The sequence below is a fragment of the Myxine glutinosa genome, chromosome 13 (assembly GCF_964187855.1).
Source record: "Myxine glutinosa chromosome 13, kmMyxGlut1.1, whole genome shotgun sequence".
NCBI classification, from domain to species: domain Eukaryota; kingdom Metazoa; phylum Chordata; class Myxini; order Myxiniformes; family Myxinidae; genus Myxine; species Myxine glutinosa.
Window position 1 is genome coordinate 5,828,845 of NC_136273.1, and position 16,606 is coordinate 5,845,450.

At 49.1% G+C, this 16,606-nt stretch overlaps 1 protein-coding gene across 2 annotated transcripts in view; it reads left to right on the forward strand.

The window, feature by feature from the left end:
* The first annotated feature begins 2,025 nt into the window (after positions 1 to 2,025).
* LOC137438538 (nucleotide-binding oligomerization domain-containing protein 2) overlaps positions 2,026 to 16,606 on the forward strand; it is a 90,621-nt gene continuing 76,040 nt past the window's right edge. The window contains exon 1 of one of the 2 annotated variants that reach the window (XM_068133668.2): positions 2,026 to 2,374. In XM_068133668.2, the coding sequence (XP_067989769.2) occupies positions 2,254 to 2,374 (121 nt within the window). In that variant the 5' untranslated portion in view covers positions 2,026 to 2,253. The remainder of the gene's footprint in view (positions 2,375 to 16,606) is intronic. The other variant, XM_068133666.2, reaches the window with a different exon arrangement.

Sequence of the window (16,606 nt, forward strand, 5' to 3'; positions counted from 1 at the left end):
AACAACACAGCATAAAGTGACTGTTAATGTAATCAAAGTAACGGGGAATATAAAACGAAACTGCGGAGATCAATTAACAAACACAAAAGGGGTTTAAATGACTAATTAATTAATTGACCATATTTGTATTTGTATGTTCAACAAATATGGCGAAACATGCTTGACATGTTTAACGAAACATGACGTTTCAGTCATACCTAACTGCTCCTGGACTGTGTCCTTCTCTCCTGACAAGGTGGAGAAGTTGCTGTCAAACCTCGACTCTGATTCTGCAACTGGACCAGACGGCATCAGCCCACGGATCCTAAAATCCTGCTCTGCCGCTCTATATCACCCTCTCTCTGTTCTTTTCACCCGCTCTTTTGCTCAAGGTCATCTGCCAGCATCCTGGAAATCAGCAAACATCACCGCTTTACACAAAAAGGTGCAAAAAAAGATCCTTGCAACTACAGACCAATCAGCCTGCTCCCAATTATCAGCAAAGTCATGGAATCCATCATTGCTTCGGATATGAAATCTTTCCTCTTCTCCAATGGCTTGATCTCTGATCATCAATTTGGTTTCAGACCAGGTCACTCTACTCTGGACATGCTGCTTCTGCTGTCTGAACAATGGATGGAGGCCCTCAATGCCAAACAGGAAATCAGAGCTGTCTCCCTTGACATATAATTTGCCTTCGATGTTGTCTGGCACCCCGCTCTGCTCACCAAACTCTCCTCCCATGGTATCCATGGAAATCTCCACGCATGGCTTATGGACTTCCTTTCCAGTCACAGTCAACATGTGGCCCTGAATGGATTTGTCTAATCTCCCCTTCCTGTTCAGGCTGATTTTTTGAAATAGCAACTTCTTTCCTGGAAGTCCTTGGTGTCCTTGCGTTTTATACCTGTCCTGCCTCCCCCCAAGCCCTCTCCCTCCCACACATCTTCCGATGTCCCTGCTCTCAAATGTTGTGTTTGTGTGCCTCCTCCCCTTCTCTCCCCATCTTGTCTACCGCTCCCCTTTTTATATACTTTGTTTGTTTGATTTGTTTGTTTGATAAATGTTAGCTCTTTCACGAGCCTCGATTCTGTATACAAAAAAAAAGAGAAAAACAAGTGGAACATGTCTTTCAATCCTGTCAAATCTCACACTCTCACTATGTCTCTCTGAAAAGACCAACTGGAAAACCCTCCCATCTACTTTCTCAACAATCCTCTCGAAGACGTTCTGTCGCTTAAGATTTTGGGTCTCACTATCTGCCATGATCTTTCTTGGGAAAACCACATTTCCAAGCTAGCCCCCAAAGCCAGTCGCCGACTGGGCATCCTCCGTCGTGCGAAGTCCTTCCTCGGCACACCTGAGCTCCTCAGCACATACAAGGCTTTCATCCGCAGCTCAATGGAATACTGCTCTCCCCTATGGGCCGGTGCTCCTGCCTCACACCTGGCTCGGCTTCACGCTGTTGAAACCAAAGCTTTCAGAATCATTGGAATCTCCCGCGATGAAGCTGATTCCGAGGGCCTTTCACTCACTCACCGCAGGCAGGGTGGTGGTCTTTCCGTCTTCTACCGACTCCTCTCCGGCCTTGCTCCCCCAGCTCTCTCTGTGCTTTGTCCCCCATCTGCTGATGTCTGATCTGCTGATGTCCCTGCTCTCAAATGTTGTACTTGTGTGCTTCCCTCTCTCTCCCCATCATGTCTCCCGCTCCCTTCATCATATATTTTATGTCAGTTTGTTTTTTTGTGACCAATGTTAGGTTTTACACGAGCCTCGATTTTGTACACAAAAAAAAACCTTTCCTCACACTCCACTCCTTTCTGTGAGTACATAATAAATAGACGTAATCCCGCGTCATCGTGTCTGTTTTGTTTAACTTTGCATCTTTAACATTCATTACGGGAATAAACGTTGACGACGATGGTCGTGCGAAGTAGGCGTGGCGTGCTACGGAATTCCCGATGGTCGCGCGAACAGTGGGCGTGGCGTGCTACGGAATTCCCAATGGTCGCGCGAACAGTGGGCGTGGCGTGCTACGGAATTCCCGATGATGTCAGTCGGAGTAATATTTCGCAGCAAGACGAGACGAGACACACTGGAGTATGAGAACATTCCACGGTTTGAATCTTTGTCGAACTCCAGACGCGGCGTCCTTCGTGCAAATGAAATTGCGGACGAGGGTTTGTAATTTGGACAAGACGATCTTTGAATGTCCGACATCGGAGTGTAACTGATACCGCCGTTATTAAATTAACAATAGCGCCAGCGGTAAATATGGACACAGGAAGTGAAAGAGACGTGGACGCTGCGGAGGATGGAGGCCAGGTGACGTTACAGGTGTTCAACATGCAGGACTGTCAGGACATCACAGTGAGCCCACCTGGTGCTTACACACGTAAGTAGAGTTTAGTACAATAATGATAATATCATCGAGCACGTGACCATCGTGATAAAGCGGGAATTGTCGGCCTACACAAAACTGTAGCTACATAATATGATATTGTATCGATATCGAGGGTTTCCCATGAGATAAACCAATGATTTTAACGGTTTATAAAGGTCGAGCTGATTTATTATGATAATCGATATTAGTAGATAATGTGAATTGATCACGGTATGTTCATTTAACACATTATTATGGATCCGTATATTTATTACGTACGCAAATGTTGCAATATTTTTAACCCTTACACCCTTCACCCCCATACCAGATACTGTACTATGAGCTAAGGCCGCGTTCCGCAACCTTTTTAGCCCAGGACCCAATAAAAAACCCAGGCATCCAGTCGCGACCAGGCGAGCCCCCCCGAGCCCCCCCCCCCCCCCACAAACCGTCACGGAAATATCGATCGCTTATGACGTTAAATCTTGGTAAGGGTTCGGTTCATCATCTTTGTACAGGAGCACAATTCGTAATTGAACAATAAAGCAAAGTGACGACAATCATACCAAACACTGTCCTTATTTTGAACGGATCTCCACGACCATGTGGAGACTTGGAGAGAGAGAGCGAGAGACCACGCCCCCCTTGAGAATGAGCAGCGACTTCGATCACAGACACCGCCCACTTGATATCATTGTCAGCCAATCAGGCGTAAACTCCCCGCCTTGTTCGCAGCTTCGGAAGAGATGAATCCGCCCCGACGATGAATCCGGATGAATATTTAATGAAGAATAAACAAGAATGTATCAATTGAATGCAGGTTTATTAGCAACAACGATGAACAATCAATCTGCAAGACAAAGAAAGCGATGGTAGATATTAGAATAAGATAATAGATACAGAATATGCAAATAACAATGTGCAGTATTACACAAGATGAGAACGCAATAGAGAACAGCACCATACAAGAGTTGTCTATCTCCCTTTCCCAAAAACGTTCAATTGTGACACAGAATAGAACGAAACTGGAGACCGAGAAAAAGGATCACATGAGTTTATAATTGATATTCTTCTGAATTGAATCGGGCTGGTGGTTTGATAATTCGCTTCGGGCGGCCCGTCACCACCCGATCAATCGTCGGAGTCCTCTGAGGGCAGTTCGTAATTTCCTGGTCCATTGTGGGAGTCTCCGGTGGGTGGTTCACTATCGCCCTGTCCGACGCCGGAGTCCCCTCCAGCTGGTCCATCATCACCCGAACCGTCAAGGGGGCAGAAATAGGCAGTGACCATGGAGGTGTGGCGGTGGTCTGCACATGTGGTTGGTTAGCGACTCTCGCGGGTGGTGTCATCGCGGTGGTGGAGCGGAGTGTCTGTGATGGTAAGCCCGGCGCAATGACATGTTGGGGTTCACCCTTCTGGGGAGTGGTAACAGGATTGAGACAGACTCTTGGAGCGGCGATGGGTTGGGTACCAGACATTAAGTATTTCGGTACGATTGGCATAACACTTGGCATAACGGTTGGCAGCATGCCACTTTTGCCAGTCGTAGTGGGAGTTGTCATGCTGAAAGGCGTAAAACGTCGCAGGAACTTACGATTCCGGAGAGTGATTCTTCCGGAGCCATCCACCTTGACAACGTATTGATCGAATTGTTTTACCTCAATCACGGTTCCGGTCCGGTCCCATTTTCGTGGTTCCAGGCCGGTCTGGTTCTGGATCCGGACATGGTCCCCAACGGCCAGTGGAGGTAGTTTTGTCGTGTGTTCAGAGAGTCTTTCGATCTCCCTGGCATGCCGAATGCGCAAAGCTTCCTCACGATTGTTGCGTGTTTCCCGCCAGGTGTCCGATGGCAAGTATCTGCCTGGGATGATGGGTATGAAGTCCTTGACTGGCCTCTTGAAGGTGATCATGGCTGGAGACAACCTAGTGTCCTGATCCGGTGCATTCCGGTACTGGAGTATTGCACGTTGGAACCGATCAGTGTCTAGTTCACCATTGGAACCAGTGTTATCGGTGATCATTCTTTTCGATGTTTTGACTGCGATCTCGGCACGACAGTTGCTGTGTGGGAAGGCAGTGGATGACAACCGATGGTTAACGCCCCACCGACGCAAGAAGTCTTGGGTGTCATGTGCCGTGAATTCTGGCCCACAGTCAGATGCCAATTCGTCGGGGATACCATAAGTGGCGAAGTTCGACCGCAGACATTTCACTAGGCCTTGTGCCCCGCCAGTAGTTAGCTGAATGATTGGCCAATTAGAGTAACGATCAACGGTGACCAAATAACTCCGACCCTTGTGATGAAAGTAATCTGAACAAACGTACTGGAAAGGGTAGGCAGGTTCAGCTGAGGCTGTAGGTGGAGCACTTGGGTGCGATGGGGCCATCCGATTGCAGTGTGAGCAGCGATTGCGCATCTCATGAATCTGGGGAGTGATTCCAGGCCAAAAGATCGAGCTGCTGGCCCGGGTGGTCATAGCCGTGACTCCTTGGTGAGCAGCATGAAGATTCTCAAGGACAAGCTTCCGTAGCTTCGGTGGGATGATAATCCTCCCCTTGTAGACCACTATGCCATCAATAGTGTAGAGGTGTTCACGGAAGGGAAAGTATTCCAAAATGGACACAGGGAAATCGTCCCGACTGGCAGGTAGACCCTGCTCAATAGAATTGAGTAACTGCAGCATCTGAGTGTCACTTGCTGTTTCGTCCCGAACATCGTCCCAAGTGACGGACCGCACAGAATCGAGTGTCTTGATGGCTGCCATAGAAATAGCCATTTCCATGCCAGAGTCGTCATCTGTGGTCCACAGCCCAGTCAAGGTGTGCTGTCTTAGTGTAGTCGATGTGGCCACATCCATAATGGAGGAAATGTCATCCACCAGTGGCAGTCGTTCCGATGGTCTGGCACCCGACGGATGTCGTGAAATCGCATCTGGTGCGCAGTGTCGTTTTCCCGGGATGTGGATAATTCGGAAACGATATGCTAGGGTCCTTTCTTTCAAGTTGGCAAGCCGCGTGTTATGGATGTCCTCTAATCGTCTGTCACCAAGAAGCTTGATTAAGGGCTTGTGATCGACGGCAATAATCAGGTTCTTGCATCCCAACACAAAATACTTTACTTTTTCCAGGCTGTCCGCCACTGCTAGAGCTTCACCCTCTATCGGAGCATAGCGCGACTCCGCTGCATGGGTGAAGCGGCCTCCAGCAAGGGTGATTTTCCAGCCATCGGGGCAGCACTGTGGGGTTTCACCAGGGCATCTGCAGTGTTTTTGGAGGAGCCAGAAGCCAATCCCATCCTTCGACCAGTCAGTTGCGAGACATGTTGTCCGTTCCTTGTCAAAGATCCGGACCCCATTTGCGACTTCAGATATGATGAGTCGTTTTGATTCTTCGAATAGGGATTGTAGTGTTGCATCCCAGTAGAAGGGGGTGCATGGTTTTAGGAGGTCCCGAAAAGGTCGCATCCTCTCGGTCATGCTGAAGCAGTATGTTACCTGATTGACTAGCCCAAACCAGGAGCGAATGTCAGTAATTGTTTTTGGTGTGGGGAAGTCCTGTATCGCTTGGAGATACCTTTGGCATGGTCGTACACTGTCCATGGTGATCTCGAATCCAGCGAATTCGACCGTGTCCTGACCAAAATGGAATTTCGTCGGATTTTGCGTAATCCCATTACGGCCGCACAGGTCGAGCCAGTTGCATGTCTGAAAAAAGCTCTCTTCCAATGTGTCGCTCCACATGATGGTATCATCAATACATTTGGACTTGTTTTTGAAGTCCGATACGATTTCGTCAAATCGTCTGGAGTATCCATCACCTGAAGCGATGTAACCTTGGGGAGTGGTGCAGTAACGGTATCGGCCCCATGGTGTGATGAACGTTGTCAGATGGCGGTCACATTCTCTGATTGGAACGCTGTGATAGCCATTCCAGGCGTCTGTTACCGTCTTTTTGGTGTTATGTGGCACCGCCATTGCTTGATGGAAGGGTGACTGGGTGTGGTGGGTCTCACGTGTGCAGTGCGCATTCAGTGGTTGCAGATCAACTGTCCTCCGTGGGGTCCCATCCTTCTTTGGACAGACGACCATTCTGCTGCACCATGTCACTGGTTCACCAATTGGCACCGGTTCCAGAACCCCTAACCTGATGTCGCGATCGATACCAGCCTTGACTTCTGCCTGCCAGTGTAAGGGGACAGGCACTGGGGTGTGCACCGCTTTTGGTGTTGCCTCGGGGTCAACCATCAGTGTGAGAGGCGGACCTTCCATGTGGGGTAGTGGCTGGTGTTCGCAGACATTGAATGTGCTGCTTTTGTAGTACTCCAGTAGCCATTTCTCCAGCCTCTCTCGGTTCTCGTCAGTGGCCGGAAATGGGATAGATGTAGGCAGTGTAGGGGGAAGCGATCTTACCGGGCAGTTACAATTTGCATCGATAACTGCTGCCACTGCAGCACCAACTGTGTTGGATTCGCCAATGGTTGGGAAGCTACTAGACACGAGGCCTAGATCGACGCATGCTTCACGACTGAGATACATGTTCCGTGTGTCAGGTGAGATGTAGCAGATTTGTCGGGTTTCAATAATGTCGCCATTGGCTGTGCGACCAGACAGGTGTAGGAGCATGGCGCCGATAATCCGGACCCTTCCACTGTTAACAGCATTCATCTTCAGGTTGACAGGTAACAGGTCTTCATTACGCAGCCCGAGTTTGTGGAAAATATTAAGTCCTGTGAGGCAGCTTTGACAGCCAGTGTCGGCCATGGCCTGGAGCCTGGCCGATTTTGGTCGGGATGACAGTGGCTGGCCGAAATGGTCATAAGATTCCTTATCGATCCGTGCTATGAGTTTTATGTACGGCTGTGGTTGAGACTTCTTCTTGGTCCAGCCAGAGAGGTGGTCAAATATATGGTGGTCGAGGTGTAGTGGAGTTGACAAGGTGGCCATGGCCCTTTTAATTTGCGGCTTCCAAATGGCCGTTTCTCGTTCCGTGACAGAGCAGAGGAGATCGTGGACCTGGCTGCTTTCATCCACATCATGAGCATCCATTGATTTGTCCGTAGGTTTGTTGTCCGCCTTTTTCATGCCTCCCCGGCAGACATGTGCAAAATGGCCGCGAGTGGCGCATTTACTGCATGTTTTCCCGTAGGCATTGCAGAATTGACGCCTTTGGTCGATGTTCGGCTGTTTGCCATGACCAGTTTTGCCGCAATAACTACAAATGGCCGCCTGCTTGTCGGTAGTGATCAGGGCTCTTTTGTTCTTCCAGTTTTTGTATTGGCTTGCGCCATGAGCGCCTTCACTATCGAGCAAGGCATTCTGGGAACGTTTCCCTGCTTCCTTGGCCTCGACGAAAATGAGAACTTCCTCCAAGCTCATGTTCTGATTTTGATCGCCGAGAATGTCCTGTTGTATATCTTGATCGGCGAGTCCCCGACATAGGACATCGCGAACCATGTCCTTGGTGTAGTTGACATCAGTAGGGGGATTGCATGAGCATACAACAGAAAACTTGCAGATCTCAGCTTGACCAGCCAGACGGGCTGCGTAGGTACGAATTGGTTCTTCTCGGTCCTGTCGCATGTTGTGGAGGTTTACGCGGGACACCATGGTATTCTCCTCTCGGACAGCAAGGGACCGAATGGCTTGTAGTATAGCTGCCTCGTCCTTGATTTCAATGCGTGGGTTGCTGCGGTGGAGGTCACGTCGTAGGTTATCATCACAACATTCAAGGAGTTGAACGCGAACATCATTGCCGATTATCTGGGTCGCTGCCTTGTAACCATCCCATCTTCTGGTGAAATATTGCCAATCTTCGCTGGTACCGCCGGTTTGGATACGAGGACGGCTGACTTTGTCCGGTTTGGCTGGTGCAATGGACGTGTGGGTCATGGCGTGGATGGAGAGCTGGATAGCAGCAACGGCATTGTCAGTGCTGTCAGTAACGTAGACACAGCTCGGGAAGGGGCAGACTGCAGCAGGCATCTTCAGATGAGTTGATTGTTCATAAACAAGAATGTATCAATTGAATGCAGGTTTATTAGCAACAACGATGAACAATCAATCTGCAAGACAAAGAAAGCGATGGTAGATATTAGAATAAGATAATAGATACAGAATATGCAAATAACAATGTGCAGTATTACACAAGATGAGAACGCAATAGAGAACAGCACCATACAAGAGTTGTCTAAAGAAGATGAAGAAGATGATGATGCGCGCATACGTGAAGATGAAGATGAATCTCACAACATTCATTGGCGGTGTATCTTTTGTGAAATAGAATAAAACTTTAATTATTAAAGTGACGCCAAGATAAGGTGTTTGAACTTTATTTTAATCTTCATCGTGAATAGATGATGAACTTAAAATGTAACATGAACTGAAAAACAAAACAAGAATAACTTTTACTGAAAAAACCGATATGCACCTGAACTTATAACCAGGTTCAATGTTCTGTTATCATGAACAACATTAAATAAACAACTTACACTGATTAAACCCGAAAGTGAAACTTACAAGCCGAATTCAAATGTTCCGTTAGCAACATTGTAGATGTGGATTATCCACATGAGTGCGATGGTTGACTTTGCATATTGACTGTGAGATCATCGATTCGGCCTTGAAGCGGCGACAATGCGATTCTCAGGTTGGCGCACAGGGCCACTGTCTCCAGTTTGTTTCGATACCTGGACTTCAGATACGTCACCATTGGGAAACCTGCCTCACACATCCACGTCGTCTCAGGTTGGCGCACAGGGCCACTGTCTCCAGTTTGTTTCGATACCTGGACTTCAGATACGTCACCGTTGGGAAACCTGCCTCACACATCCACATCGTCTCAGGTTGGCGCACAGGGCCACTGTCTCCAGTTTGTGTCGATACTGGGACTTCAGATACGTCACCGTTGGGAAACCTGCCTCACACATCCACATCGTCTCAGGTTGGCGCACAGGGCCACTGTCTCCAGTTTGTTTCGATACCTGGACTTCAGATACGTCACCGTTGGGAAACCTGCCTCACACATCCACATCGTCTCAGGTTGGCGCACAGGGCCACCGTCTCCAGTTTGTGTCGATACTGGGACTTCAGATACGTCACCATTGGGAAACCTGCCTCACACATCCACATCGTCTCAGGTTGGCGCACAGGGCCACTGTCTCCAGTTTGTTTCGATACCTGGACTTCAGATACGTCACCGTTGGGAAACCTGCCTCACACATCCACATCGTCTCAGGTTGGCGCACAGGGCCACCGTCTCCAGTTTGTGTCGATACTGGGACTTCAGATACGTCACCGTTGGGAAACCTGCCTCACACATCCACATCGTCTCAGGTCGGCGCACAGGGCCAATGTCTCCAGTTTGTTTCGATACTTGGATTTCAGATACGTCACCGTTGGGAAACCTGCCTCACACATCCACGTCGTCTCAGGTTGGCGCACAGGGCCACTGTCTCCAGTTTGTGTCGATACTGGGACTTCAGATACGTCACCGTTGGGAAACCTGCCTCACACATCCACATCGTCTCAGGTTGGCGCACAGGGCCACTGTCTCCAGTTTGTGTCGATACTGGGACTTCAGATACGTCACCGTTGGGAAACCTGCCTCACACATCCACATCGTCTCAGGTTGGCGCACAGGGCCACTGTCTCCAGTTTGTTTCGATACTTGGATTTCAGATACGTCACCGTTGGGAAACCTGCCTCACACATCCACATCGTCTCAGGTCGGCGCACAGGGCCACCGTCTCCAGTTTGTTTCGATACTTGGACTTCAGATACGTCACCGTTGGAAACCTGCCTCACACATCCACGTCTCCTCAGGTTGGCGCACAGGGCCACTGTCTCCAGTTTGTTTAGATACTTGGACTTCAGATACGTCACCGTTGAGAAACCTGCCTCACACATCCACGTCGTCTCAGGTTGGCGCACAGGGCCACCGTCTCCAGTTTGTGTCGATACTGGGACTTCAGATACGTCACCGTTGGGAAACCTGCCTCACACATCCACATCGTCTCAGGTTGGCGCACAGGGCCACCGTCTCCAGTTTGTGTCGATACTGGGACTTCAGATACGTCACCGTTGGGAAACCTGCCTCACACATCCACATCGTCTCAGGTTGGCGCACAGGGCCACTGTCTCCAGTTTGTGTCGATACTGGGACTTCAGATACGTCACCGTTGGGAAACCTGCCTCACACATCCACGTCGTCTCAGGTTGGCGCACAGGGCCACTGTCTCCAGTTTGTTTCGATACTTGGATTTCAGATACGTCACCGTTGGGAAACCTGCCTCACACATCCACATCGTCTCAGGTCGGCGCACAGGGCCAATGTCTCCAGTTTGTTTCGATACTTGGATTTCAGATACGTCACCGTTGAGAAACCTGCCTCACACATCCACGTCGTCTCAGGTTGGCGCACAGGGCCACCGTCTCCAGTTTGTTTCGATACTTGGACTTCAGATACGTCACCGTTGGAAACCTGCCTCACACATCCACGTCGTCTCAGGTTGGCGCACAGGGCCACTGTCTCCAGTTTGTTTAGATACTTGGATTTCAGATACGTCACCGTTGAGAAACCTGCCTCACACATCCATGTCGTCTCAGGTCGGCGCACAGGGCCACTGTCTCCAGTTTGTTTCGATACTTGGACTTCAGATACGTCACCGTTGAGAAACCTGCCTCACACATCCACATCGTCTCAGGTCGGCGCACAGGGCCACCGTCTCCAGTTTGTTTCGATACTTGGACTTCAGATACGTCACCATTGAGAAACCTGCCTCACACATCCACATCGTCTCAGGTCGGCGCACAGGGCCACCGTCTCCAGTTTGTTTCGATACTTGGACTTCAGATACGTCACCGTTGAGAAACCTGCCTCACACATCCACATCGTCTCAGGTCGGCGCACAGGGCCACTGTCTCCAGTTTGTTTCGATACTTGGACTTCAGATACGTCACCGTTGAGAAACCTGCCTCACACATCCACATCGTCTCAGGTCGGCGCACAGGGTCACTGTCTCCAGTTTGTTTCGATACTTGGACTTCAGATACATCACCGTTGAGAAACCTGCTTCACACATCCACGTCGCCGTGAATGGCATCAGGAACTTTACCGCGAGATGTGCAATCTCTGGGTACTCAGGAGACACTGTCAGCCAAAACTTTACTAAAGCGTCCTTCGTGAACAGTGTCTCAAGTGTACCGTCGGACACGATGTCGATCAAGTCCTCTTTCAATCTGTTGGACAAGTTGCAGCACTGCTGAACGTCGACTGAATAAGGGTCTCGGATCCACTTCTTCTCCACGCGTCGATCAACAGGAAAGTATTCGTCAAATCGTTTGCGCAGGTTCACCAGATGTTCGACGATCACATCCTTCATGTCCACACGTTCCTCAACACTCTTGCTGAGCAGATTATCCAGGTTTTCGAACATGTCAAATTCATCATTGGTCTGTACTCTTCTCTTCCATAGATCCAGCTTTGACTTGAACGCCGCCATCTTGTCATACATTACGAACACTGATTTCGCCTGCTTGTTCGTTTTGCCCTGGTACGATATGTTCAGATTGTTCAACAAGTTGAAGATGTCGGCCATGTATGCCAATGTTGTGATGAATTTGTTGTTTTTGTAGTAGACTGCCAGGTCTGACCTAGCCACCTCCAATAATGCGAGGACCTGGTCGCGAAGTTCATACAATCTTGCCAAAGCATCTCCTCTGGAGAGCCAGCGAACACCTGCAACATACAGCATTAGCCGTCGGCGAATCGTGTCCGCAGAAAGCGGAATGGTGCTTATCTTGGAAGCCGCCGTCTCTCCAAGCACTTCTCTGCACATCGCCTTGGCGCATGGCAGGATGGGTTGCTCTGGAATACAAGATAAATAAAACAAGCGTTACGCCCAGGTCCCCCGTCGTTGAAGTGATGCGAGTTGACAAAGTGGAAGACGCAAGGCGGCCATCTTGGATTTTGACGTGGCGACCCAATTTTCAATAGCGTTCTTCCTTGTGCCTAGATACACCCACACACGAGATTAGAAGTTGGTACTTCGCTCATTTTTCAAGATATGCCGCTCACAAGGTTCAGACATACATGGCGTCAGACATGCATGGCGGCGGCCATCTTTGATTTTGATGTGGGTTGCACCCACACACCAAATTAGAATTCGGTCCTTCACTTACACACGCACGCACGCACGGACGCACGCACCGACGGACGCACGCATGGACGGACGGAGGGGGAAAACCATAGTCCCCCTTTCGCTCCGCGGTGCGACGGGGACAATAACACATGAACATTTCTTTCACTTTATGATCAATGTTGATTTTGTTCCAAGGCAGCGGTTCATAACCTGGGGATCGTTTGGGGTTTTCCGGGGATCATGAAGGGGTCATAAATAACATCAATTTGTTGAGCCCATTTTTAGGAACCTCAAAGGTACATACCACACACAGTATTTTGTTCACGTATGCGCGTACGTCACGACCCCCAGGTTAAGAACCGCTGTTCCAAGGCATCATAAAAATTCAATATGTACGATGTGATTGCCGTACGTACTTTTAAAAAGAGGCAAAGTTTAAGAATGGCTGTATTGCAACAAACAATAAAACTTACGAAGTTGTGATACACCAACGTATACATGGCACGAGTAATAGTAAGCAAGAACCCGACACATCAATATTCTAAAGACGAAATGAAAAACTAAATTAACTGTACTTACAGCGCCATGTATTACTTTATGAACCTACAAACCGCCAATGCAGTGAAATACTTTTACGAAAAAAAACAAAAAACTTACCCGCAATAGTGTACGGTTTCTTTTCTTTGGCTGTCTTCTCCGCCACCAGGTAGCTGGCTTTGGTCAGTCCCTTCGACGGAAAAACAGCCGAACTCATTACTGACTTGCTGTTGTTCATCTCGCGTTCTTTCCGGAGAAAAAACTCCCGCGACTTGTTCACATGATCTCCATGTTTCTTCTCGAGGTGCCGTTTCAGCTTTTGGGGCCTGAGGGACTCGTTGGCCAACACGTCAAGGCATATCACACACTGTGGTCGATGAACATTGTGCTTATCGATATTCGAGGTGAACCCATAGTTCAGGAACACAGGCTGATACTTTCTAGCCATGGCGAGTACCTCACGCTCACAGCTCAATCTTTCGAATGAAAAGCAATGGCCATTCGTGTGTCGGAAACTAAACGTATGATGTGACTGACCGGATGCACGCGTGGTACATCGGTACATCGCGGTACATCGGTACATCGCGGTACATCGGTACATCGCGGTACATCGGTACATCGGTACACCACGGTCGAAGAGTCCACACTATAAAGTTTGTGTCGGCGTTCGTTTGATCTCTGTTCTGTTCAGTCGGGAGAAGTAAATCGTCGATAAAGTTTTTTTCCCGCGATTTCTGAAACGATCGCGCGACCCATTGAAATCCTTCGCGACCCAAACATTGGGTCGCGACCCGTAGGTTGCGGAACGTCAAGCTAAGAGGTGCAGCATTGTGGGGAATGTTCTGTATTTTATTTAAGATTAGAACATAAATAATGTTAACATAATTCCTCTATCCCACCCACCCAAATATGTGTTGTGTGGTGTGTTGTAGTGTGGTGTGGTTACGTGTGGTGTGGTGTTGTGTGGTGTCTTGTCATGTAGCATCATGTGGTGTAGTGTGGTGTGGTTTCGTATCGTGTCATGTGGTGTGTAGTGGTCTCGTGTGGTGTCATGTGGTATCATGTGGCGTCGTGTCGTGTCATGTGGTGTGGTGTGGCGTCATGTTGTGTCATGTGGTGTGGTGTCATGTTGTGTGGTGTCATGTGGTGTGGTGTCATGTTGTGTGGTGTCATGTTGTGTGGCGTCGTGTCGTGTGGTGTGGCGTGGCGTCATGTTGTGTGGTGTCGTGTGGTGTGGCGTGGCGTCATGTTGTGTGGTGTCGTGTGGTGTCATGTTGTGTGGTGTGGCGTCGTGTCATGTGGTGTTCTGTGGTGTCATGTTGTGTGGTGTCGTGTCATGTCGTGTGGTGTGGCATGGCGTCATGTGGTGTGGCGTGGCGTCATGTTGTGTGGTGTCATGTTGTGTGGTGTGGCGTCGTGTCATGTGGTGTTGTGTGGTGTCATGTTGTGTGGTGTCGTGTGGCGTTGTGTCGTGTGATGTCGTGTCGTGTGGTGTGGCGTCGTGTCATGTGGTGTTGTGTGGTGTCATGTTGTGTAGTGTCGTGTCGTGTGGTGTGGCATGGCGTCATGTGGTGTGGCGTGGCGTCATGTTGTGTGGTGTCGTGTGGTGTCATGTTGTGTGGTATGGCGTCATGTCATGTAGTGTTGTGTGGTGTCATGTTGTGTGGTGTAGTGTGGTGTGGTGTCATGGTGTGTGGTGTCGTGTGGCGTTGTATCGTGTGGTGTCGTGTGGTGTGGCGTCGTGTCGTGTGGCATCATGTGGTGTGGCATCGTGTCGTGTGGCATAATGTGGTGTGGTGTCATGTGGTGTGGCATCATGTGGTGTGGTGTCGTGTGGTGTGGCGTCGTGTCGTGTGGCTTAATGTCGTGTCGTGTCGTGTCGTGTGTGTTTATTCACTTGTAATTTAATTGAAAGGCCCATATTTACTGTTAGTGTTCAATAATATGGAATGTGCGACAAAGATTATGATTATCTATTTATATAAAAGAAAGTTTTTGTTTGTTTGTTTGTTTGTTTGTTTGTTTGTCTGCACGCGCTAATCTCCTGAACGGTGAAAGGTAGGAGGAAACCTCTGAAACAAAAAATGTCGGGACGGGGCCCGGGAAGGTTATAGGCTAGGTGGCGAGACAGGTCGAGGCCGCTTCGGCCGGGCTGGGCCCATTTCGCAATTAAAAGCTGAGCTGAATTATAGTAGTCAATCTTCTACGGCCGTTGGTAAAAGATGAATTATAGTAGTAAATTCATTCAAAAAGAACTAAAAATGTCGGAACGGGCCCCGGGGAGGTTATAGGCTAGGTGGCGAGGGCGGTCGAGGCCGCTTCGGCCAGGCCGGGCCCATTTCGCAATTAAAAGCTGAGCTGAATTATCGTAGTCAATCTTCTACGGCCACGAGTAAAAGCTGAATTATAGTAGTAAATTCATTCAAAAAGAACTTAAAATGTCGGGACGGGCCCCGCGAAGGTTGTAGGCTAGGTGGCGAGGCCAGTCGAGGCCGCTTCGGCCAGGCTGGGCCCATTTCGCAATTAAAAGCTGAGCTGAATTGTAGTAGTCAATCTTCTTCGGCCGCGAATAAAAGCTGAATTATAGTAGTAAATTAATTCAAAAAGAACTAAAACTGTTTGGTTTGGACGGCCCCGGGAAGGTTATAGGCTAGGTGGCGAGGCCGGTCAAGGCCACCTCGGCTGGGCTGGGCCCATTTCGCAATTAAAAGCTGAGCTGAATTATAGTAGTCAATCTTCTTCGGCCGCGAGTAAAAGCTGAATTATAGTAGTAAATTCATTCAAAAAGAACTAAATATGTCGGGACGGGCCCCGGGAAGGTTATAGGCTAGGTGGCGAGGCCGTTCGTGGCCGCTTCGGCCGGGCTGGGCCCATTTCACAATTAAAAGCTGAGCTGAATTATAGTAGTCAATCTTTTACGGCCGCGAGTAAAAGCTGAATTATAGTAGTAAATTCATTCAAAAAGAACTAAAAATGTCGGGACGGGCCCCACGAAGGTTGTAGGCTAGGTGGCGAGGCCAGTCGAGGCCGCTTCGGCCGGGCTGGGCCCATTTCGCAATTAAAAGCTGAGCTGAATTGTAGTAGTCAATCTTCTACGGCCGCGAGTAAAAGCTGAATTATAGTAGTAAATTCATTCAAAAAGAACGAAAACTGTTTGGTTTGGACGGCCCCGGGAAGGTTATAGGCTAGGTGGCGAGGCCGGTCAAGGCCACCTCGGCTGGGCTGGGCCCATTTCGCAATTAAAAGCCGAGCTGAATTATAGTCGTAAATTCATTCAAAAATAACTTAAAATGTCGGCACGGGCCCCGGGAAGGTTATAGGCTAGGTGGCGAGGCCGGTCAAGGCCACCTCCGCCGGGCTGGGCCCATTTCGCAATTAAAAGCTGAGCTGAATTATAGTAGTCAATCTTCTTCGGCCGCAAGTAAAAGCTGAATCATAGTAGTAAATTCATTCAAAAAGAACTAAAAATGTCGGGACGGGCCCCGGGAAGGTTATAGGCTAGGTGGCGAGGCCGATCAAGGCCACCTCGGCCAGGCTGGGCCCATTTCGCAATTAAAAGCTGAGCTGAA